Source organism: Cyprinodon tularosa, unplaced genomic scaffold (genome assembly GCF_016077235.1).
Source record: "Cyprinodon tularosa strain WSP-4 unplaced genomic scaffold, ASM1607723v1 ctg116, whole genome shotgun sequence".
Classification (NCBI taxonomy): domain Eukaryota; kingdom Metazoa; phylum Chordata; class Actinopteri; order Cyprinodontiformes; family Cyprinodontidae; genus Cyprinodon; species Cyprinodon tularosa.
Genome location: NW_024037959.1, coordinates 112,175 through 137,399, shown reverse-complemented (window position 1 = coordinate 137,399; position 25,225 = coordinate 112,175). Strand labels below are relative to the sequence as shown.

Genomic DNA, 25,225 nt, shown 5'->3' with positions numbered 1-25,225 from the left:
TCAAAGGAACCTTACTCTCCTCGCCCTCTGAAGAAATATCACAGCCTCATCAAAAGGCCTGGCCTGACAGCCACTCTAGATGGAACTAATGGAAGTCTTGTGCACTGGCTTAACTCTGTGGTGGAGTGTAATTGATTAGAGGAGATGATTCTCCATCTGACAGCAGGAGAGAAATCTAACAGCAGCTGATAAACCTGAAAAATGTGGGAAAAGTGATACTGAAGTCACTTTTTCCATGACCAGAAAACAGTATGATCACATACGTTCCCTTGCTTTAAAAACAACATGTATACGATGGTTTCTCTGAATGTTGTCCTCATAGCTGACAGCTAAAGGAGGATCCAAAAAGGATCCATATAAATGTATTTTTCTTTACAAAAATAAACACCTAGAAAGTATGTAGTTATTTAGTCCCGTTTACTAAAATCCAGCTTAATAAAATCCCCTAAACTTGTATTCAGCTCTGTGTAATGTTGGTATAAATGCATCACTGCAACTCATTCTAAAACACAGCAGTGGCAGCATCATGCTGTGAAGATACTTTTTAAGAAGGAAAAAACAAACGGAGTCAGTTTATAGAAAGTGAAACATTTAAATGCATAGCAACGCAAAGAAAACCTGTTGGACTACTTTCTGTTGTTCCCCAACAAAACACCTGGAAAAGAGCCTAAGATGTAACTTCCATAAAGGATTAGATCCTAGATCTAGAGCTATAATAGAAAAGCTTCCATCAAAGCATAATTATGTGCTGAAATGGCCCATTTAAAGTCCAGACCTAAATCTAAATGAAAATCTGTGGCAAATTGTTGCTATATACATTTTTACAAAATCCCAATAAAATACAAAGTTTATGGCTGTAAAGTTAAATACCCATAAAATATTAAGGGGGTGTGAATATTTTAGATTAACAAAAAAAAAAAACAAAGAAAAAACAGTATGATAAGGAGAGGCCAAACTCACAGACACCCACCACAATCACAGCTACACTTTAATAAATACTTTACAAAACTAAAGCAGGCTTTTTACAATGAAGAACTGCCTTACAGACAGATTATAACAGAGGTAAATAAACAAAAACAAAATGTGCATGCTAAATATTAATACCCACAAGCTTAAATGGATAAAAACCTGCACAGAACATTATTAAAAATCGAGCCACTCTGTTCTTTGGCCCCTGCAACATCTACAGAGACAAACTCGGACACAATCTACGTTGACTTTTCTACAATAACTTTCCCTTTTTGAAAATATTTTGACATTTATCCCTTTTGTGACCAACTCTGAGTAAAATTTTGCAGCACAATTATAAAGGCGCATCTTTTAGAAACAAAACTTGTCACCAAAGCAAAAAACAACAACAAATAACTGACAAGTTTCTGGCAAGTGTGCTTTTTATGAGCATGTATGGGTCTCTGAGTCTAATCTGATCTGTGTGTTATTTTAGTCCTTTCCCCGCACAGTGGGCTAGAATTCCCTTGCCTCTTCAAACTGTTTATAATAATCCTCATCCTGAGGATTTTCTGGACACTTCTGCCCGTTGTTAGGCGGCCTGGCCTGGTTGTAGCGGCTCCAGTCTCCTTTGCAGATGATCCAAGGCAAGATATCCACCTTGTAGTGCAAGTCTGCAGAGAACTCTGTGCTTATGAGGTTAGGCGTGCCGGCCCCTTTTCCCCGAGTGATCAGCTTCATGCTATCGTCATAGCAGCAGTGCTGTGCTGCCAGCGTAGTCGATTCCAGGGTCAGCATTGAGCGGATGCAGTAACGGGCTGTTGGTTTGTAGATCTCCAGCTTCTCTTTCGGGCCGCTGGCGTCTTTCCAGCGGAAATCTCGCCGCGTTAGGGCGTCGTGGACGTCCGCAGTGCCGTACGCCACCTCAGTTGGGTATGAGCAGGGGCAGCTTGGAAGGTCGTTTGCCACTTTGGTCATGTATTTCTTCAAAAACTCGCTCTTGCAGTTCATCCATCGCTCACAGCTGTCTGTGTCTGGAAGAAATAACGCTGAAGTTTTAGTCCAGAAGGATTTCATTGCTGCAGCTTTTAAAAACATTCAGACAGAGGGTGGGCAGATGAAAGCTGTGACCTTTCTAACCTGCTGCACAGTAACAGACCTAAATTCAAGCTCTCAGAATAGTAAGCATGTGGAAGAGAAGCCACCTAAAAGGCGGTTAATTTAAAAGAAAAAAAAACATAAAAGCACGGACAAAATCTTACCAACTCCAAAGAGTTCTGTGGCATTGAACTCGTTTTTTCCAGCCAACAGGCTCACTTCAGTAGCTGCTGTCTTGAAGGCATCTTCAAAACCTTCAGGGACATTGGATAAAACAAATAATCAACAACTACTAGGCTGATTATGTGGGGTTTGTTTTGATCTGTATTTGGAAAAAAACAATAAACTACCTGGACAGCTGGGCATGTCACATGTTCTTGACTCTGTGGCCGTGCAGGCATAACCACAGGACCTGGTTCTCTTCTGGTTGCCATTTCCACAGGTAACACTGCATGCTGACCAGTTACTCCAATCTCCTTCTCCATCTATGTAGTCTGGGATCAGAGGGGAAAAAAGACATTTAAGATGCTTCACATGCAGGCTATATGCTGGAGTTAAAAACGCTGCAAAAGTGTTTGGGGTGTTTTTCACATTTGGTAATGCTGCAGCCATAGACTTCATACAAAGTAGCTGCTAGCTAATAACACAGAGTTTCTTTATTTTTACACTTCCATAAAATCCAGTGCAGATATAATTGCCCTCAGAGTTCATGTCATTTGCAATCAGTCTGCTGTGTCTGTTCATTCTGAGTAGAAATGCATCTATTCTGTGAAGCCATCAGTTTTTTAAATAGGACACTGGTGGACAAACAGCCTGATTAAGACCAATGATCCCAGCAGATGTGTCAGAAGTGTTATTTAGACCATAAAATAACATCTATAGCTTTGGAAATCTACCAGAGCTTTGGTAAAGTGGCTCAACTTCAAATCTACCGAGACATGGCTATGTGAACTGACAGGCTCGGGCAAGTACAGCATTAATCAGAGGGGCTGCCAGGAGGCCGATTGGAACTACGGAAGAGTTGATGGAAGAATCCGACTATTAGTCATGTGCTTCACAAATCCACCCACCAAAATCAGAGTTGTAAAAAAGAATGGTCTTTCCTTTTTCCCCAGTTTGCCACATGCCAAGTAGGGGACACATTAAACATGTAGAAGAAGGCTCCACTGTCAGATGGGTCCATAGTTAAGCTTTCTGGTGCATAGGCAAAACATTGTGTGGAAAAAAACAAACACCAGACTCTGTTAGGCACTGTGATTGTTTCTATAAAACTCAATTCCTTATTAGGGTGACACGTTTCAAATCTAAATCTTAACCTCAGTCTTGAGAATCTAATATGCAGAGAAGTGAAGAAAGTTTTCCTTCTAATGTACAAAGCAGTGTCAGGTTGAATGGAGGTTTAAAGAGGACCATAATGCAGGAACTGAAGCAGTGAAGTGGTTTCTATCCAAAAGGTGACAACAGAAGCAAAAATCCAAAATAACAAAATACAGAAAACTGAAATACAGGAGAAGTCAGGGAAAACACACACCAGAGGCAAAGAAACGACAAGGAAACAGCAAAGAGTAACTGAACAGGAGGTGTATATATGGGAGACAGAAACAATGGGAGGACTAATTAGCAGACGAGGAACAGGTGTGGACAGAAGAATCTAGAAAGGAGCTATGAGAAGGAGACTGACACAAGAGGGCAACAGAGGGTAAATAAGATATACATAAGAACTCAAATACAACCAAAAACAACTAGAATAACAAAAAATGGAAATAAAACCAACGACAACTCAAAAAGAAACAGAACCAAAACAAGCAAAACAAGCAGGAGGAAATGACAAAAAGTAAACATAACGTAAACCTTTCAGTTTGCCCTAGAGTTGGATGTTGCATTTGATCTTAGAATAAAAAATGTACAAAATCCTTCTAACAGAGCTTTTATTGTGCTTTTTTTCTTTTATCAAAACAAAGTTTACATCTTTTGGGTGCTTAATGTTGAACTCCATGATTTCAATATACAACATGGAATGACAGGAAATCCAGTGTCTATACCTAGTCCCATCACCATCACTCATGCATCCAGATTTTAAAAGCCATATTCAATAACTGAGAAGCATTAATATTGGCATTTTGGGATGCAAGTATTTCTGGCTGGAGTCCAAACCATCCTATGCATCCTCTGCTACCATCTGCCATTCATTATGACCATTTTTCGAATAATATAAGGCATGCTAGCCCCTCAACTCAGACAAAAATATGAATTTTGGAAGAAAAATAAAAAGTGCTTAGACCACAAATCAGATGAATGATCGTCCCATTGGTGGATCATTAAGTTTAAGACTATGACAGAAATGCAGATTGAATTTTTCCAGGTCCATTAGGGTGGCGTGAAATACAGGAAAATGATTTAGATAACCGCAGTGATAAGCCAAAGAGTTATGGTTTTCCTAAATATCTAGCATCTTTCTCCTAAACACTTGAGTGCAAGTGAATAAAACAACACCAAAATTCCTCTTTGACTGCATTGGTTTGGGCATGCTTCAACGCAGACCACACTGTACGACAATGAGCGTAAATTATTTCACGGCAGATTTATCGGTGAGGTTTGCTTTTGGAGAGCGTGGTTCGATTCCCGTTGAGACCCCAACGATGCTTCCAGCTCCACGACTGTGATTGAACTTAAATGCAGCGACGCAGTTAGCTCTGCACCACAGTGGAATCCGTCTCGTTAAAATGCGTTAAAGGCTTCAATCAGGGGCTATTGAGGGCTTGCCTAGAACGACTGCACTTATTATACTGACTGCCTAAATCAGTAAATCTGCAAATTACAGATTCCACATCAGAGCGCTGCCATCTGGGAAGCAGACCCCTCTGGAGCTGGTAAAATATCGAGAAAACACACCCTGCTGTCAGTCTTACCGTATTCAGTTTGAGCTTTGCTTCCTCTCCTGTCCCAGTCTGATGATGGCCTGAGAAAATTGCTGTCCTCCGTTTTTTTCCTCCCATAGGAGCGATCGTGCTCCTCGGTTTGATGAGATGATGACGAGGAGGTGTGAGGCCACCAGCTTCTCCAGTTAGGGGAAGCCCAATTGGGCTTGCTCTCCTTCCGGAGGCCTTTCTCTGGTTCATGGCCTTCTAGTCCATCTACCACCTCAATAGTCACCTGTATAAAGAGAAAATGAATTAAACTCTTTCTTTTTAAGAACATAACTCTCATTGGTTAAAACAATATGACATATTTGTACTTTCAAGTCTATAAAGGGCAGCTAAAATTTAAAAAGATGACACTTAGCTTGGGAGGCTAAACTGGGGCATCCATGGCAAAAATAATGGCTACCCATGAGTTAATAAGGTGAACATTTATGTAGTGATTTATTTAATCAGGGGAAGTCAGGAGAGCTTTGTTTGAGAGCAGTATCTTAGAGACCCGACAAACCAGCATAAATAGAGTTTTAAAGGTCCTATGTGGTGAATCCAGTCTGCTTGTTATTCACCATGCTGGCAAATAGCCATTAGTTATAAAAACTGTAAAAGACTAAAAATCTGTCAGCACTTAGGATAGACTTTGGCATGTTTTGCTCCACTATTGTTACTCTGATACTCCTGAGCCTTAGGACTCCTATTTATCGAAACAAAAAAAAACTCTCAACCCTAACCCGTCCCTAACCCACAACACTTTATAAAAAATAGAAGGCCATACATTGAATTCCTTCACAACAGCAGTTTGTTTCCCTTAATGTGAGGTTTAACTGCACAACAGTAATATAGTGGAATAAAGATTTGAGGTCACTACAACAGCAGGTAAATTTCAACAAGGCGTCGTTTGTTCCCAGAATATGATTTGAAGACATTGCTACACCTGAACTGGTTGGAAAGTGAGTGAAAATACTGAGAAGGCCTCAGCTGTCAAATGTTCTCTCCTCAATTTGGCTCAGACACTGAAAAAAACAAGCTGCTAATTACTGTATCTTGGCGTTGAAAAACTACATCACAACTTTTGAATGCTTGTTCTCTTAAATCTAAGCTTTTAAATGTTTCATCATCGTGGAGGAAAAGGATGTCCAACAAAGACAATTTGTTTATATCCTAGAAGAAAATTTGGTTTTCCTTTCCCGTATTTCCTCCCATAGAGTCCAGACACCTTTTCTAGGACTGATTATCTTTCTAGCGAAAGGACTTGCCGTATACTTTAACATATTCAAGTAAAATTTCTTGCATTTTATCATGCAAACAACCTACTTCCTACCTACAGTGACAGAGTGTGACAGACTTCAGGCAAGCACTGACCTTATCACCCATGTTTTCCTGTGTTAGTGTTAGTGTAATTGATGTTTAATATTTACTATTATATTGTTTTTTAACATTTAAACTTACATTATCCTTAAAAACAAACCATAACAGTTGGTGCAATATATGGACCCTTTCTGTTGCACACAGCATCACCCCTCCCCCCCTTCTGTCCAGCACATGTGCCTCCCATATGAGAAGGGGGGACACCACCCCTGCCCCACAGTCACCCTCCCACCTCTCTGGCTCTCTCCACCTAAACACAGAGTTCAAAGGGCTACTCGGCCTCCTCCAGACCATGAAAGCCAGATGAATCCCAGGATCAAAGACGCCCCCTCCTCCTCCTGCCTTGCTCCCACAGCCTCACACCCTCGTTCAATTGGTTGCTTTCTCTCTTCCCACATCTTGAGATGTTAATACACTTTGTTCATGCTCATATTTAGCGATGATGCCCTCGGAAGTGGAAAGAGCCCCCTTTGGTGGATTAGACAGGAGAATGATTTAAACATGGCAGCCGTTATTCAACCATCTGCTTCACTGAAGGATTTATGACCAAGGGCCTGCCACACATTTATATAAGGCTACCGTCCATCTTCCTGCACATGGGTTAGTGCAGCAGTGGGGCTCTGTTGGTTAGGCTCTGCCTTTCAGCTGTCAGTATGATTGACGTGGAGTCTCTCCTATGTTTTACTGGGAGCCGGGAAGTGTGAAAGGGGACAGGGAAGAACAGAGGAAGAGGGAGAAAAAGGGGGCAACGTTCTGCTTCAGACTTTCTCCGTCTTCCTCGACATGTTCAATAACTTAAAGGGGAGCTTTGTTTCAAGTTTAGAGGGAGTTAATATAACCTAGTTTAGATACAGTAACTTCATTCATTAAGAAGATCTTCAGCTCTAAAGCTTCATGCACTGAGTTGGAAAACTAATGTTATTTTTGCTAAAGTCTCCAACCACCTGCACTGTGTCCATGGGGTTTCCTAGCACGGCGCTCAAATCAAATACACTTTTTTTTTAATCCTAAAAAGAAATCAAATATTTCCCTAAATTCCTGATGAACTTATCTTTAACTAACCTCTTCCTCTCAGCACAAGACTTTACTGTTTTTCACCATCCAACTAATGAGATTCAAATATAGAATGTATTAGGTTCAAGAGCAAGAAAAGACAATATTAGGGAAAACAGATGGTGTAGCTTTTTGTTTTAAAGAACTTTTACAATGATCAAATATATTAATGTTAAGGAATCTGTAATATAGAATTATGCAACGGTTCAGGCTTGTTTTTGATCCTCTAATTCTAATACTCTTGGTATCTTAGAGAAGCATTGAAAACTGTATATTTTTTTTATTTACAATTAAATAAATCTTTCATAAACACAAAAACTTGAGACGCTCAAATGATCACATTTGATTAGTCAAAATATTCCAGATTTTGCTGAATGAGAGGTTCACAACAGTGGTTGACATTTCTAGAAAACTTTGAAATAAACCATAATTTTTGGAAACTTCAAAGCAGACGCAAACTTTAGGTTTATTTAAGGCTTACAGCCAAGATTATTTAGTTTATTACTATATTCTAACATTTCTTTTTCAAGGTTCCTGAACTGCTGTCACATAAACTACAAGTTTAGGGTGCGTCTCCATTACTTTTGTAGCTAAAAGCTGTCAACTAGCTGTAATGTGCGCTCTTTACTAGTCAGCTCTGTCAATCAAAATGTTAATGACTACTTTGTTGTAATATTTTAAAATAGAAGTGAATGGAATTCCAGAGAATGGAAGTCAATCTTAACAGTTACAGTAGTGAAGCATGCTTTGCCATATGGTTCGTAGTTTTGCAAGAATTTATTGTGCATGCAAAATTGCATGCCAAGAGATTTCATTTCATCCCTTCTTAGAACGTCACTGTGTTCTATGGCTTCACTCGGTTTTAGGAACCATTCAGCTGTAGTCATGTTCTCTTTGGGTGAAGATTTACACAAAAAAAATGATCCAGGCAGGAAATATTCACCAACAGAGGGCTCTTAAACTGCTACCATAATTTGGCCTTCCATTTATTCAGACACCTTCTCTGACTTTACTTCTTGTAGGAAGAACACCTCCGATCTTAGTTTCCTGTTTAAACAACCATAATCCTCTGTGTAAATACCCAACCCATACAAAGATGAGGGCATTTTAAAAGTCCTAATCAGGATAAGAAAATGAAAAAAATACAACAGCTAAAGAAGTAAATGCCATGTTACAGACTTTTACATATCCTTATTTTTACATTAGGCAGGACCTCTTAATAGAACGCCATTTTCTCCTACGACGAAGTACATTATTAATGGGTTATCTGTCAATACCCACCCTATGCAAATGTTATGATAACAGGATTCACACCTGGCATAACATTTCAGAAATTAGAGCGTTAGGGAATTAAATCAACTTTGGTTTTCAGCCTATTGGACAAGCTGGTAACTTTAGCCTCTTGAAAAAAAACACTTTTGTTGGTCTGGATGTAAAAAGCCAACCATATGACAGCAGTTTAAATATCTATTATTTAAGTGATTTTAAGCCTTATTAACATTACTAAGGGGGAGCTACTTTGACTGTAGGACTTGGCCTTGTTTCATTTTTAGTAGGTTTTTCACTCAGCGACGGCTTTGGTGCTGCATTGCATCCTATCTAACCTTTCTATCCAAACATCAGCCTCTTTGTAGATATCTTCCAAGTGCAAACATGATGGTTTAAATGGTTCAAAATGTTATTTTCCCCCATCAACAGTGAGATGTTTTAGCGCTTTTAGGATTGTAAACATTCACTTTGGTTTGGGCTCCCTTGCATGAGCGCCTGGCATTAACCTCCAGAACCAACTGACAATAATATTCTAGTAATAAAGGGTATTTCATAGATTTTTACACTCCCTAATTATAATGTTATTTACCACATGGATTGAAAGTATGTGATATGCTGTGTTTGTAGTACATATTTCAAAAAGGAAGATGATAGGCTGCCACCTAACATTCTGTTCTTGAAAAACTTTAAGGAACAACCCAAACCAAGTATGAGAACAGTTTAGAATTTCATGCAAACGTTGCTTCCATAAACTGCTATGACATTTTTAAAATGGTAGTAACTAATCTGCAATGGTCTGGGTGTTTTTAAATGGGAAGATAATTGGTGCTCTGTTCCTCCAATCTCAATCTCCAGTGTATAAAAATCAGTTTCTATGGAAATAACTGATCAAGGAAAGTTGGCAAAAAGTTCCTTCAAAAGCATTTATGTGAGCCTTGAAAAATTTGCTGAGGTTGGATTAGTAAAAGTCACATTTTTTTTCCTCAGACTAGCTGTTCATTTCTGCGAGCAACTCACCTGGATGTTGGGGTTCTGTCTATTGATATCAGCTTTAGAGAGGTCTGGAAAATTGTTCAAATCCAGTAGGAATGCTCCAGGGCCATCCTTGTGCACGCTGCTGCCCTGCACCCAGGGGAGGGTTGAGGGCTGGTGGGCTGTCCTGTGTTCTGGACCAGGGCGCCGGTCCTCAGGAGTCCGCTGAGAAGATGAGCTTCTTCTAGCATTTAAGGCATTTGTCTAAAGAAAAGAAAAACATCAAATAAACCCAAGTGTATTTGAAAAACTAAAGAAGCCATCAACTTTCTGTTTTTGAGAAGGTAAAGAAAATGTGGCCACATTTTATTTTTTTTATAGACACATTGGAATTACAGTAGTATGTGACAGAAGTCTATGTGGCTTGGACTGTGAGCCCAGAAAGAACAGTCTGATTCTATAAAAACAATGTCTGTACGAAGCCTACATTTAGATTCTATATGCAGCCATAATGTGTATTTTTCCTTTTTTAACTGACAAAGTATGTTGCAGCTTTACCATAGTAATATGTTGTGTATCTCTCTCTATATATAGCTTGTCCTACTGTATTGCCAGCTAAAAAAGGCTGTGTAAGGGTAATGGTTTTGCTGCCGTGCTATACGGAGAACCTAAGCAAATATTGCAAAATAATTATACCTGCCCTCGTGAAGAGAGAAAAACATTTGGTCTTCTGACAGGAGTGTTGTAAATCCATCCCATAATGACAGCTAAAGCATATGTCCTCAATCAGGTATGCACAGAAGGAACAATTATTCCTAAATTGGACAGACAGCTATAAGTAGTCTGCAATCATCCATTCTGGGGTGGTAGAAAATAAGATCAAAGCAAAGCATCAATCATGCTTCTTGTTTTTCACCCCCCCTTCCCAGTGTTTTTTTGTGGCCAGACGAAGGCCAGAGAATATGGAAGCGGTGCTTCACGGTTGCGGTGGCCTGTCACAGACAAAGTGTCAGCCCAGCCACATTGTGGCGGGCATAAAAGCCCCCACTGGAGCCGTTTGTGTGGAGCCAAGGTGCACTCTGGGGCTAAACGGACGCTGTAAATGGAGCTGCACAGCAAGGGAGCGGGGATTATAAATGTACATGTAGCTTCTATTTAGGAGTTTCTCAGACGGAGTTAATGCGATAATGTGGTGGATGTTAAAGAATTTCTTGTGTACGTTTAAAAAAGCAATGGGAGTTTTCCTGAAACCCCTAATTAAAGCAAAGAGCTTTTAATCTAGATAAGGGAACGAGTTGTTTATGAGGATTTATGTACTGAATTATAATATTTGTGGTGAAAAAAAATGATATAAGCCGATTCCAGTTGAAACCCTTGTTGTGTTACATCCAAAACCAAACTCTTATGGCTAAGAGTTGTGTAAAAAGAAAAAGATTTCGGGAACTCAATTTGTGGTTCGGCTATCTGCGTTTTACACGAACATTACAGAACTTTTCCTGCTTCAAACAGAAGTACTTGGACTTTGAGATGCCCATGTGATAACCTTGCCTTTCATGTTCCCAGTCTTCAGATTTCACTCCATGGCTGTAAGCGAGCTCCGCTGAGGGAGCAGCCGAGACATAGCCTTCACAGGTATAATTACAACCTAAATGCAAACATAAAGTGGCATAATACAAAAACAGGTGCATAATCTATGTAGTCTGCTCCAATAAGCATATAAATAATTGCATTAGTAATATAAAATTTAAGAGAAGAATAAATAAGATATGTGTGGTACAATATCACATTTTAGGGCCATTTCAGTTAGAATTCACATCTTACAGTAAAAAAACTAAATAAAAATAATTATACAATTCTAATTCCACAGGAAATCATAAAATATGTAGCATAGATTCAATAAAAATAGTACAGAAAGTGTGAAATAAAGTTTATGGCAGAATAATCGCTTCCTAAAGCATCTAGTCTTTCCATGCTTTGCAGAACAATTAGGGGACCTTGTCACCAACACTGTTCATTTTGACAAAGAACCTTTCTGATAACCTTGTGAAAATAAAATTAGAACAACTGTAAGACTTTATCTCCTTTTTAAACTCTGATTTAATTAATTCTAAATAGAGAATACAGTCAAAATCATTCCCACTTAAATCTGGTAAACTTTTAAAGTGACTGTTTGTCATGTAATAAAGAAAAGGTGGTAGCTTTCTTTCAGCCAGCTGATTGGCAGTGCTGTGGCTGAAAGCTTTGTCAATCAGCAATAAGCTGTCAGGGGTCTCATTTATAAAATACTGTAGGATTCAAACTAAAAGTGAATGTATGCTGTCGTGTACTTCTTACACTAAATAAAATAAACGGTGAGGCTTATTTCTGGTGAGGCACTTTGCATGTAACTTTTATTGCAGCTCGCCAACAACAACACTGGGCACTAGACCAAACATATCGAACACTGAGTGATGCGCTTCTCATAGGGTAAACCAATCGATCACAGATGATCCAATCTAACGATATACTACATCCTCCCTTTTTAAGCACGAGAATCATATTTAACTTCACTGTAACTCTAGATCTTTAAAGTAACATTGTAAGAAGAAGTAACATTTGAATTAACCGTTTTAATCAACAGCCTTACACTGTAAAACAACCTTTAAATCACATTCATACATATCCTTTTTTTTTTTTTTTTTTCTTGTGCCTTTTGTCTCTTGTTTTCAGCTCAGTCACACTGTGGAACAAAGAATATGTAAGTAACCAAAATTAGCCCATCAAACTGGACCAAGAAAATGTAAACAAAGTCCGAACATGACTTATCTGCAGGGAGGACTTAAGTATTATTTTAACTCATAGTCCCTGAACCTTGAAGGAATCTTCACGAGCCTCCCACTCCTTGTTCTGTAGGTGGTCGGAGTTGGAGTGGGACTGGATGGTTCACAGGCTGGTGAGCATTGGTCTCGCTGGGCCTGTAATGCACTGTCCTCTCTCTGTGAAGCGATGGGGTGGTCTAGAAGTTCATCATTGTCCTCTCGATGAAGACTGGGGTGGATTCTCCTTAGATGACGTCGATTTCTCCGGAACGTGACACCACTGGGTGTCTGGACGTTGTATGCACGTGGCTCCTCTCTTTTGCTCAGGACCGTCGCTGGTTCCCAACCACGACGTGTTGACATGTGCACTGTGGTACCAGGAGCATACTCTGGCAGTGGCTTTGTGTTGTGGTTGTAGTAGTGCACTTGCCTGGCTTGTAGGTGTTTCAGCCGCGAGTGGAACCCGCGTGGCACAGCTGGTTGCAGAACAGCTGTGGACGTCGGCAGGGTGCTCCGCAGTACTCTTCCCATCAGGACTTGTGCTGGTGAGAACTCTGTGCCAGTCACTGGAGTGTTGCGCAGAGACAGGAGAGCTAGGTGCGGGTCTGTGCCGGCTTGTGTCGCCTTTTTAAGTGCCTGTTTTACAGTCTTTACCATTCTCTCTGCTAAGCCGTTTGACTGTGGATACCCAGGGCTGGAGTGGACAAGTTTTATGCCCCATGACGACGTAAACTGTCGCATTTCAGAACTGGCGAATGGGACGTGATCGCTCACCAGCTCTTTTGGGATCCCATGTCTTGCGAATATGGTCTTCATTTGGCGTATGACTGTGTGGGCAGTTTTGTCAGGTATGTGGAGCACTTCTGGGTATTTTGACATGTAATCCACCATCAGGAGATATGACTGTCCGTGTAGCTCAAAAATGTCTGCACCAAGCTTCAGCCATGGCAGTTCAGGTACCTCGTGTGGAATCAGGGGTTCTTTGTGATTCTGTGGCTGGAGCTGTTGGCATGGGCGGCATTTCTCCACCAGGTTTTCGATATCATGTTTCATGCCTGGCCAGTACATCAACTTTCTTGCCTGTGCTTTTGTCCGCTGTATCCCCTGATGTGCGAGGTGCAGTCTGTCAAGCATCAGCTGCTTCACACTCTGTGGGATCACAATCCTGTCACCAGTCATCAGGATGCCATCCCTGATGCTGATGTTGTGTCTCATTGACCAGTATTGGTGTAGACTGGTGGGAACACTGCGCCGTCGTCGTGGCCAGCCTCTCTTGTGTAACTCTATCACTTGTTGCAGTGTGCTGTCTGTCGCCGTGGCCCCTTTGAGCTTTGATAGCATGTCTGCGTCAAGTGCGTCTGTGGCCTCCATTGCATGCACTACTCTCTCCTCAAACAGATCCTCTTTCACGTCGTCCTTGCTGTCACTGACAACAGCACGGGACAAGGTATCAGCAACATGCATGTCCTTGCCGGGTGTGTGGATGATTTTCAGGTCATAGCGTTGGAGCTGCAGTAGCATGCGCTGGAGTCGTGCAGGTGCTTTGCTCAGATGTTTTTTGAAAATGACTTCTAGGGGCTTATGGTCAGATTGTACAGTCACTGTGTTGCCATACACATACTGGTGAAAACGTTTGGTGGCGAAAGCTATTGCCAGCAGTTCTTTCTCTATCTGAGCATAATTCTTCTCAGAGTCTGTGAGTGCTCGTGATGCGTATGACAGTGGCCTACCTTCCTGCAGCAGACAGGCACCCAGTCCGTCTTTTGATGCGTCGCACTGTATGACGAGTGGCTTGCTCCGGTCATAGAACTGGAGTACTGGGGCTTGCATGAGGGCGGTCTTAAGCTTGTCCACTGCAGCAGTGTGTTGGTTGCTCCAGTGCCACGCAGCGTCCTTTCGAAGCAGCTCTCTGAGCGGGCTTGTGATCGTGGCTTCATTTGGGATGTATTGGCAGAGGTACCTTGTCATTCCCAGCAGTCTCTGCAGTGCTTTCTTGTCCTCTGGCTGCGGCATGTCTCTGATGGCGAATACCTTGGACTCGTCCGGCTTCACTCCCTTCGAGGTGACTACATGGCCCATATATTTGACTGAGTCCACTTTGTATTGAACTTTCTCCTTGTTGAATTTGATGTTGTTTTTTAGTGCAGTGTCCATTACTTTCTGCAGAATAGCATCATGCTCCTCCTCAGATGCAGCGGCGATGATCATGTCATCTGCAATGATGTGCACACCTTCTATGCTGCCGAATGTCTCACAGTTCTTTTGTTGAAAGACCTCACTGGCGGACTTTATGCCAAAAGGAAGTCTCTTAAAGCGAAACCTGCCCCACGGCGTGCTGAATGTGCAGAGCATCGAGGAGGGCTGGTCCAGCTTCACTTGCCAGTATCCGTCCTTTTCATCTAGAATGGAGAAGATGGTTTTTCCTGACAGGCGGTGGAGTACTTCTTCTGGGGTTGGTATTGAGAAGTGCTGTCTCTTAATCGCCTCATTAAGGTCACGAGGGTCCAAACACACCCTGAGCGACCCGTTTTTTTTTTTCTGTGATGACAAGGCTATTTACCCACTCTGTAGGCTCCGTCACTGGTGCGATGACATCTCTTTCGACGAGGTCTCCTAGTGTGGTTTTTAGCCGGTCCATGACAGCGATGGGGATTTTCCTACAGCCGTGCACAACTGGGGTCACATGTGGGTCTGTGTGGATGTGATGCACCCCTGGAAACTGTCCCAGCCCACTGAAGACAGAGGGGTAGGCGTCCACTAGCTCCTCTTTTGTGGCTGGTGTTTTGACCTCGATGGTTTGCATTCTTTTCACCAGCTGCAGCTGTTCACATGCATCTCGGCCCAGGATCGGAGTGGAGGAGTGCTTAGTGACGAAGAACAGAAGATCTGACGTCGTCCTGCCCACATCACAGATAAGTCTCACGGTGCCCTCTGGCTTCAGACGTGTTCCTCCATAGGCAACTAGAGCGATGCGTGTGGGTTGCAGCTGATGAGGACCCGGAATCTTCTGCAACATGCTCAGAGGAAGCACATTCGCATCTGCCCCAGTGTCCAATTTAAACTCAACCTCTGTGTTTTTGATGTTGGCTGTTGTGTACCACGAATTATCCTGCTGAGTGCGTTTGGGTTCAACACAGGACATTGTTGATATAAACAGTGACTCCACCTCAAGCTCGTGCACGCCCCGGGCAGTAGCTCCTCTGTCTTTTATTGATGCACACATCTTTGCATAGTGGTTCTTCTTATTGCAGTTGTGGCAGATCACACCGAACGCTGGACACTGACGAGGTTTATGCACCCCGCCGCATTTTCTGCATGTGTTGACATTTCTGTTTGCTGCCTGTGTCTTTCTCTCATGTGGTCGTGACATTTTTTTCATGGAAACTCTCCCCTTCTCGTAGCTGGGAGACACCTTGTGGAGAGCTTCCACGGACGCCTCAGGCTGAGCTGATCTCATAGCTCGCATCTGTGATTTAGTGACTTCAGCTGCTCTACAGATGTCGACAGCTTTATCCAGAGTTAAGTCCGTTTCTCGCAGTAATCGCTCTTTCACGCGAGCGTCTGGGACAGAAAAGACGAGCTTATCCCTGAGCATGTCATTCTCTGTTAGTCCAAACTCACAGTTCTTACATTTTTGACGAAGTTCAGTCATGAACTGATCTACATTGGCTCCCTCAGACATGGGGAGCGACCAGAATTGGTGACGCTCGAACACAATGTTTTTTTTCGGGATGCAGTACTTTCTGAACGCATCCAAGACGTCCTTCATTGTTAGCTCACCAGGCTGTCCATCCTCACCCGGTTCCACAAACACATCCAGGGTGTTGTATATTTCTAGCGCTTCCTCGCCGACCGTGTGCAGCATGATAGCCATCTTCACCGGTTCAGCTTTCGTGTTTGCTCCCGTAGCCGTCATGTACAGCTGAAAACGTTGCTCCCATCGGCGCCAATTCTCACTGATGTTGCCGGTTAGCACTAGCGGGGCTGGAGGCTTGAACTGATCCATTGTAGCTTAGCTCTGGCTAACGCTAACGTTCGGTCACTCAGACGTTTGACTAAACTTTTCTTTCCACAGCGGAGGATTTAACGAAAACTATTGTAGTCTCGTGGCTCATGTGGAGTAAGAAAAGACCTCTTCTGACACCATGTCGTGTACTTCTTACACTAAATAAAATAACAACAACACTGGGCACTAGACCAAACATATCGAACACTGAGTGATGCGCTTCTCATAGGGTAAACCAATCGATCACAGATGATCCAATCTAACGATATACTACATATGCCAATAAGATGTAGGCGTACAACCCCAATATTTATAAAACTATGCACCATCAGAACACACTTTTCTTTTATAACACCGCGTCGCTGCATAGAAAGAACTCCTGGCTTCAACCTTCTATATTGGGTCTCTTTTCTGAAAAAATATCAATGAGTGTTATTGCTGCCATGAACTTTGTTCTCTCAGGTTTTTTCTCTACGTAGAAAGTACTCCTTTTCCATCCACTCTGTATTTAGCTGTCTATCTCTATAGGAGCCGATTGAAATAGCTATTGTTTTAACATAGTGTGCATTTTCTATTTAGTTCTTTACAGTAATAAAGGTTCAGTATTCAGGTGCATCTCTTCTGGACACACCTGTTATTGAGACTATAGGCTGTGTCCGAACGTCCCCCCTAATCACTATATAGGGCACTATATAGTCATTACACTATTTTAAATTTGTGTCTGAGCGTCTAGTGGACAAAAAAGTAGTGGGCTTGAAATTTCCCACAATGCACCTTGAAAAGTAGTGATCATCTATGGTCACTAGACAAGTAGATATCTCAGAATACTTTGTGAGAGCTGTCCCTGAAGGCATCATGGGACTTGTTGTGACAGAGACAGGTAAAGATGATGCATGCACAATGTGGGGAGGTAGAGTTATGTGAACAAAGGGGAGTGAAAAGTAGTGATCATCTGTCCGAAGGGTCAGTTAATTGAGTTAACTATAAAGTCCACTATATAGTTTCCGCTCTAGTGATTGAGGGATTTAGGGGTTAGGGTGGATGTTCTGACACAACCTATTGAGGCTTTAAATAATTTCCTCCATGTTTTTCCTTATGTATAAGGAAACAGCCATATGCAGCAGATGGCTTCTCATTTCCCTCTAAGAGAAGAGAGGTTCCTTTCCACTGTCACCACATACTTGCTTAGGCATTGCTGCACTGTCAGACTTGATTAGTTGGCTCTGCTTCCTCAGATGTACTAAATGTTGCTGTATTGTATAATAATCAGAACTCAAAACGCAAAATAAATGACTGGATTGGACTGAATGTAAATTAAACCTATTTCAATTTTGTAAAAGACAGGTAAAAAATTTGATCTGATAATAACTCTTTAGATTAAATTTGTTCTAACTTTGTGGTAAACAAAGAGACAGAAGCTGTATATTATATAAGCTGCATCAAAGCAGTACAGAGAATATGTGTTGACAATGTAATTCGTCTAATCTGTGGACCACCAGTGATGAAAAAGGGCAATTTGGTGCAAATCTTTTCCAAAGACAATTAAAAACATAAGACTTCAAAATCAAATCAATTAAAACTGACCTGCTTTTAAACTTTTATCCTCGTCATCTGTTACCATTTTGGCTCTGAATTAAAGATTTAGGAAACAAACAGCCCTCGTGTTTTTAATTTAAATCATGACAGCAGCAGAACATTTTGAATGAAAATAAGAAAAAAAAATCTCCATTCATGGAAAGCTGATACTATTGATCAATGGTTGAGCAAAAACCTAAGAACCTAAAAATGTCATCAAATCTTCATCCTCCTTACTATTGGAACAATTTAAGATGCAAATTAATAGAAAAAAAAGAAGTTGTTTAATCTAATAAGAGCAAGAGCACAGGGAAAAGTCATTTAAATGTTAAATAAAAGACAGCTTTGATGGCAGCCTACTTTAAAGTTTGTATCGCTCACATGTAAAAAAAAAAAAAAAAAAAAAAAAAAACAGGCTTTAATTTGGAGATCAAAAGTGACAAACCAGTCCTCCGCTCATCTGGGGCCTCCCAGGATGCCTACCCCCACTCACTCCTTCTCTAAAAGGCATGAATGAACACTTGCACACACACAATCCCCCTCCTCACAGTATTTCTTCCTCTTTTCCCGCTTCCTCCCTTTTTCTTTAACATTGTCTGTCGCTCCTTAAAGGGCCATGACTCCAATTTCAATTGGGAGCCAGTCAGGAGTTCTTCCCCCCAGGGAAGCTGGCAGGAAATGAAGGCACTACATGGCACCACATGCTTTTCAGCATTTCAGCAAATGGTGGATAAAAACATGTATTTGACAAACTGGAGGATATATAATTTAAAATAATTGTTAAAAGAGGCGACATATGCATCAGGAAGGACATTTTGTCTGCAGACAGCTGCATCGTTAACATGACACCTTGGGATGACAATGCATGCCCTGAGGTTTGACAAGTATGTTTAAAGAATGACATAACGTCTGTTTAGCAGGAGTTAGCTTATCTAGTCTTTCTGTGCGTTTGTTCAAAAAAAAAAAAAAAAGGCTTATAAATATTTAAATAGAGGATGTTGAACTTTGGATGGAGAGTTCAGAATCCCTCCTTTGATTTCTCAGCATGAACTCCCTGCTGCTCCTCTTCCTGCTCATCCAATCCAACATTTGGCTGAATGACAAATATTCCCTAAATTCCAGGAATACCTCCTAAGCTTCGCATGGCCTCACATCCAGGAAAACACAGACTTCCAAAATGTGTACCTCAGTCATTGATAGCAATAAGAATGGTAATAATAAAAAAAATACCCTACTTCTTATATTATGTTTTTATATTTCTTTGATTTAAATACTTTAATAGCCATATATTCTTTATCATTTTTCAATTGGAAAAAGTTGTTTAAATACTGTCCAGACAGACAAGCAATTGAAAAACGCCCAAAATCAGGTCAGGATTTCTTGCTTTATATTTATTTATTTTTTTTGCACTACTGGCCACTAGTTAACAGATCAGTCGACAGGAAAGGGTCAGAAATCGAAGGCCAGTAGTTGAACCTGAGGCTGCTGTATTGAGAACTTGGTGTCTGTCCATACAAGTACATTAGCTTGCTTATGTTGAATTGGGCTGTTAAGCAGTTAAACACGTCTCAAGGAGTGTCATGTTGACAGAAGTTTCCCTGTTGAGGCATGCTCCTTCCTGCATTATAAAGGAAACATTAAAAATGTTTGAAAAGATCGACTCATCGTAGATAAAAATGGGTGTTATGACACATCCAAAACTATATGGCACATGCAGAGGACGAGTTAAAGGGAACACTTTTCTGTCAGGATTTAAGCAAACATTTTAAATTATAGATTTTAATAATGCTGAAAGAACACTTTTTTTTTTTGCCATTTCTGGATCTCAGTTTAGTTTGACAGTTAATTTTAAGTTTGATTTAGTGTTTTAAAAACCTCCTGACACACATTTTGTGTCTCTGGTGTTCAGTCTATGCTTCCCATTCAATTATAAGTCAATCGGTGCAGCGCCTACTTTTCTTTGGGGGTGTCCCATGCACTTCCTCTCTAAAGCCTCCTGTTGTGACTGAAAAACCATAATATTCCATCTAGGTAGACCAATTTACATTTGCCTTAGTGAAAACTGCTCAGCCCTCTGTATCTGAAGAGTATGCAGCAATGTGCACTTATAAACAAGCCTGTGCTTATGGTACCCAGCACTGCCCCATCAGTGCAGTATGATACTTCGCCACACCTGTTCAATTCAAATATATCACACATTCATGTAAGATATAGAACAGAATACGGAATATCTGCATGTTTTGTAATCAAAATATAGGTTGGTGATAAAGGAAAAGATCAGCTATGGACAAGCCCCAGACACCAGTGCCCCCAGCATGGGCGGTTCTAGACAGGAGCCAACAAAGGGCTAGTGCACCTGTAGAATAAGTCCTGGCCTTTGTTAGCGCCCCTGTACCAAAGACAGAATTCACAATATAAATATGTTTCAAAAATTAAGTTGTTGCTCTTTTAGCTTCAATCATGCTAAGATAACAGTTTTTTCCTCCATTTTTCTTTTTTTGTCGGTGCCCCCCATATATTTGGTCTAGAACCGCCACTGGCGACCAGACCTGAGGCACAGACATTCACTGCTTCACCTTAATTTCTTCCACGTATTTGAATGGGCAATGTGTCATTTCAGCTATTTTGACCAAAGAGAATCTTAATTTCATATAGAAAAATAAAACTATAGGACAGTAGAGTGGTAATTGTCATGATGACCTCCCCTAACTGCATGTCACGTATTGATCCAGGATCTACAGACAGCCCATTGATTACCTATTAGGAGATGGAGCTACAATACCTGAATGAAACATGTAGAGAACAAAGTATGTAATGCATTTTTGGTCAGAGTAATTATCCATTGGAAATTCCTACAGCATGACGCAAGTCATCTAAATTGCATTTTTTTTTTCCCTTTTACACATTCATGTTCTTTTGTCATTTCAACAACATTTATTGTAACTGGAATTACATATTTTCTCCTCTCACTGCATGAAACAGGAAAATTGTTGGGAAAACCTCCCCGTTATTTATTTTCCCCATTTTATTGTCATTTTTTAATAATAATATTGATTTATAATAAAGGATGACACAAAGAAAATCAGCTGGGGCAGGTAAAACTTTTCATGACACTGTAACACACCCTCCCTTTTAGAATCCTGAACTATCCCTTTAACACGTTCTGAAAAACCCTGTTGATCCCAAACCCATCATAAGCATTTGGCCAGGATTTACTGTATGGCTTAGTTGAAGTATGCCTGCATCATGCTGATGCTAAAATGAGCTGTTAAGCCATTAAACAAGTTTCAAGTGGTGTCATGCTGACAAATGTTGCTCTTCTGAATGCTGTTATGGCACATTATTCCATTCTTTTATTGGAATGCATTGTGCAAACGTTAAAGGATATAAAATCCCTACTACTGTAAAGACAAAGACAACTTTCTGGGTTTTTTGCACTTAAATTCTGAGCTAACAATAATGACATGGGCGGTGTTCCACAGGGCTCCACTCTGAGGCCATTTTATTCACTATTTAAGATCCCTCTTGCTCAGATCAGATTAGGGAGTATTGAAAGTCCTGCTGCCATCTGCGTGATGTTTTCACCACATTTCTTTGATTTATTAATATGATTCACAAAATGCAATTTAGAGAGACTATTCAATCAGATCAGTTAGATTGGTTAAAAGGCATTTAATCTAAGGAAACACGGTTGATTGCATTGAGTAATTTACCGCACTGACTGAGAATGATCACTATGTCTGTTCTAGCCACTACAGGATTGCAATACAAAAAAAATATTTTACAGTTTCTTTCTCCTTAATTGTTATTTTTTCATTGCTCTTAATTCAATTTCCTTTATGTTTCTGTAAGCAACCATAATTTGACAAACAAAAGAAAGGAAGAGAAAAACATCCCTTGCCTCACGTCTGAACTGGGAGGAAGTTTGGTTTATGGCGAAGTGTTCTGCAAACACATCAGGAAATCTTAACAGGAAACGGGCACAATCTGTGGTTCAGCTCTGATCCTCTGCCTTATTAAGTAAGGGGCTGGATGACAGTGATGAGCCTTTGATGACAGATAAGTGCCTGCAGCTAGCATTCAACTCCTTGACAATAGGAGGTGTGTCTGTTGTGAGTGGGCTGATCTCTGACCCCGGATCATCTTCTGTCCCTCTCCTGGTTCACCATCATTCCAGGGGGTATCCTTTTGGGTAAGTACATCAGTCCCCAGAGACTCCAGGGAGCCTTCTTCACAGATTGAAGGCTTTATTTAACCCATCAGAGAAGTATACCCAAACTAAACTAAGCTGCTGTAAAAAGTCACCAAAACCTTCCGAGGACCCAAAGTATTACTGGAACTCTGACACAAGTTAAAGAACTCCAACCATCTGTTTTTGAGATTTTAAACTGTTTATTTATTTAACTGAAACAACCGGATACATGTACCATTTGTAAATATATAAATGTCTTTGTTTAATGGTGAGTCCTAATTAAATATGCGTATGTTTTATCATTTACTTTATCTTTGATGTTAATATTTGTTTACACATCTTAAACATTTCATATAGGTTTTTTTTTAAATCATAAAGAAATATTTCCTGTTTGAATACAAAATGAAGTTCACAAATAATTACTAGATAATAAAACTATATAAAAACCATGGCTCTATGGAGAAAAGTAATGGCGCCAATATGAAATAGATAAATCAACTTCTTTTTTGATGCCCTGATTTCAGTTTAACAAGCCAACCCTGCAGATTTGCTGCTATACCTGTAAAAACTAGAAATAACCTACGTAAATTGAACCTCTCAGACAATAGGAAGTAGGATAAAATACATTTAAAAATATGTTAAATGTCACTAAATGACCATCTCAACTTAAAGAACAGGTTAAAAAGAAGGCAAGTTAAATATTGTACTATGGAAATGAAAACAAAGGCTCTAGGATTCAGGCAAACGAAAGGGGATGCTGATAACACCGAACCGAAATATCACTGAACCATGAAGAATCTTCCAACAATTGACCGACCAACCAAAGTTCCTCCTGTAGTGTGTTTACAATTCATCCAGAAGGTCACTGAAAAACCTTGAACATCTAAATCTCTGCTGGCCTCACCACCATTTAATCAATCACAAAGGCTTTTCTCACTTTATCCAAAAATCATCATGATGACGCAAGATTTTGGGAAAAAATAGTCTGTGATCAATGTTTCTTATGAAAATCATACTGTCACTGAAACACAGTGGTGGAAGTGTGATGATCTGGAGCTTTATTGGACCCAGGACTGGGTGACTCCTGATACTGAACTTGGCAATTCTCCTATGAAGTTAAAAACACTGACTATTAGTTTGTGGATCCAAATCTCAAGCACATGTTGATTATGCATTGAGACAATAGTAAAAGCACACCAGCTTATTCAAATTAAGGAAAACATTTAAAAAAGCAGTGGCCTAGTCAAAGTAATCTGTTCTATTTGATAGTGAGGGTTTAGTAAGACATTTAACAGTCTCATCCTGGTGGAAACCCTCCATAAATGTATTTTTTGCAGCAATGTAAGACTCATTGGTAGCTTTCACAAACACTTGACAGTAAATTTTCGAGTCAAAGATGGCATCAATTTGGACCTTTATTTAATTATAAACATCTACAATCTGAAACTTGTATTATTGAAAAAAATTTAATAAAAAATACAGACATAAAATGTGAGAAAGTCGTTTTAAGGTGCTGTATCCAGGATCATGGGTCCCAGAGCACTTGGCCCCCCAAATCACACTCTGCTTTAGGCCCCTTACGGTCTTTTCATTATATATCAAATTCTGCTTCAAGGCAACAGTTTCCCAAACTCACCTCTTTAGGAGTCGTTTCCTGATCCAAGCTGGCAGTAACATTTCCTTGAGGCAGCGGGCTGCTCCGCAGCACTGTGATGTGTAAAGTAAGGAGGAGAAGTCCCAGGAGCAGCAGGAGTTCCGCCGCCAGCCGCACCATCCTCTTAACGCGGCCGCTCTTTGGAGCGCGTCCTGAGCCCGGAGCTCCGACTCCTCCCGGTGCAGAGACTCCAATCTCCGGATCCGCCGGGGACGAGGAGCCGCAACACCACTTCGGAGCCACTTCGGGAATCAGAGGTGCAAAAAGAAAAAAAAAAAAAAAAAAAAAAAGAAAGAAAAGGGAAAAAACGAGTCGAAGCGGAGATGCAGTCAGAGAACGCAAGGAATTGAGGATGAAATTGGATCCAGTGTTTGTTTTCTAAAGCAAACAAATTCTCCTGTGATTTCTAATCAGAAAAACTCGATGTAGGCAGAATGAGTAAACAACCGGATGGGTTGAAGGAGGGCTGCAGCCTGTGGGGAGTAATGCAGCCTCAGATCTCCCAGCTCAGGCAGCTGCTCTGCCTCGCCGCATTTCCAGCTCCATGCTACAGGTTTGCCTCACTTCTCCACTTCATGCGCAACTTTCCGCACCGTCCGCATTCTGCGTGGCATAATCCACAGAGAAAGTCTTTGATCTACAAGCGCAGGTAGCTGGAGAGACTCCACGGTCAGCACTGGGCTCCCCTCACAGGACTGAAGAAACCTGCGGGAGAAAACAAGGTGGACGCACGCTGGTGTTGTTGTGCGTCCTGGAGCCGCTTTTATACCAAACCACCCCCCATGCGCGCGCGCCCTCCCCTCTGATTAACTCTTTCATCCCTTTGAACGCGCTCCTCATCAAACTGAGGTACAGCTGGCTTCAATTTCCACTTATTCTGATGAAAGATCAAGAGGATCGCTTGCCCACTCCAACTTATTCTCAGTCCTGGAATAAAAAAAGATCAAAATGTGCTTTTAAATTCTGGATCCCCTCCTTAGAGAAATGAATGAAGCAACTTTAGACTGTGTGAAAGGGGATCTGAGAATAACACCAGGAGGTCCATCTTTCCAACCCACCTACAGGACAGTAGAGCAACAGCGGAAGAGAGTGGTGACACTTCGCTTAAGAATGACAAATGGTGCATAATGTGATTTAACCGCTGCGAGGTGTTTTATTGTCCCCCTTCAAAGGGCAGCCCATCGCGATAAAGTATGCATCTAGTAGGGATGCTGCTGCCCCCCATTTGACTGAACTTTTGCACCTTCAGATGCGAAATAACAAACATGCAGGGACGGTCCCTGGAAATACCCTCCCCAGGGTAGGCCCTTAAATGGAAATAGGCATAATTAGAAATTCTTAGAATAAGAAAATGGAATCTAGCTCAATGAACATTAC

General features: G+C 41.0%; 1 protein-coding gene across 1 annotated transcript; it reads right to left on the bottom strand.

The window, feature by feature from the left end:
* Nucleotides 1-963: 963 nt before the first annotated feature.
* On the bottom strand, nt 964-24,598 carry ism1 (isthmin 1). The gene is made up of 6 exons (XM_038306663.1): nt 23,831-24,598; nt 9,669-9,887; nt 4,956-5,199; nt 2,397-2,540; nt 2,211-2,300; nt 964-1,982 (listed from the first exon to the last, which is right to left on the bottom strand). Exons 1-6 carry the CDS (start codon nt 23,966-23,968, stop codon nt 1,465-1,467), a joined length of 1,353 nt encoding a protein of 450 aa, XP_038162591.1. The 5' UTR covers nt 23,969-24,598; the 3' UTR covers nt 964-1,464.
* Nucleotides 24,599-25,225: the final 627 nt, after the last annotated feature.

Excerpts from the sequence above, each read along its gene's own strand:
- ism1 (XM_038306663.1), bottom strand. The coding sequence starts at position 23,968 with ATGGTGCGGCTGGCGGCGGAACTCCTGCTGCTCCTGGGACTTCTCCTC. Across the intron at positions 2,541-4,955 it reads CAAAGCTCAAACTGAATACG|ACTACATAGATGGAGAAGGA; the intron begins GTAAGACTGACA and ends CTCTGATCCCAG. Across the intron at positions 2,301-2,396 it reads TGACATGCCCAGCTGTCCAG|GTTTTGAAGATGCCTTCAAG; the intron begins GTAGTTTATTGT and ends ATGTCCCTGAAG.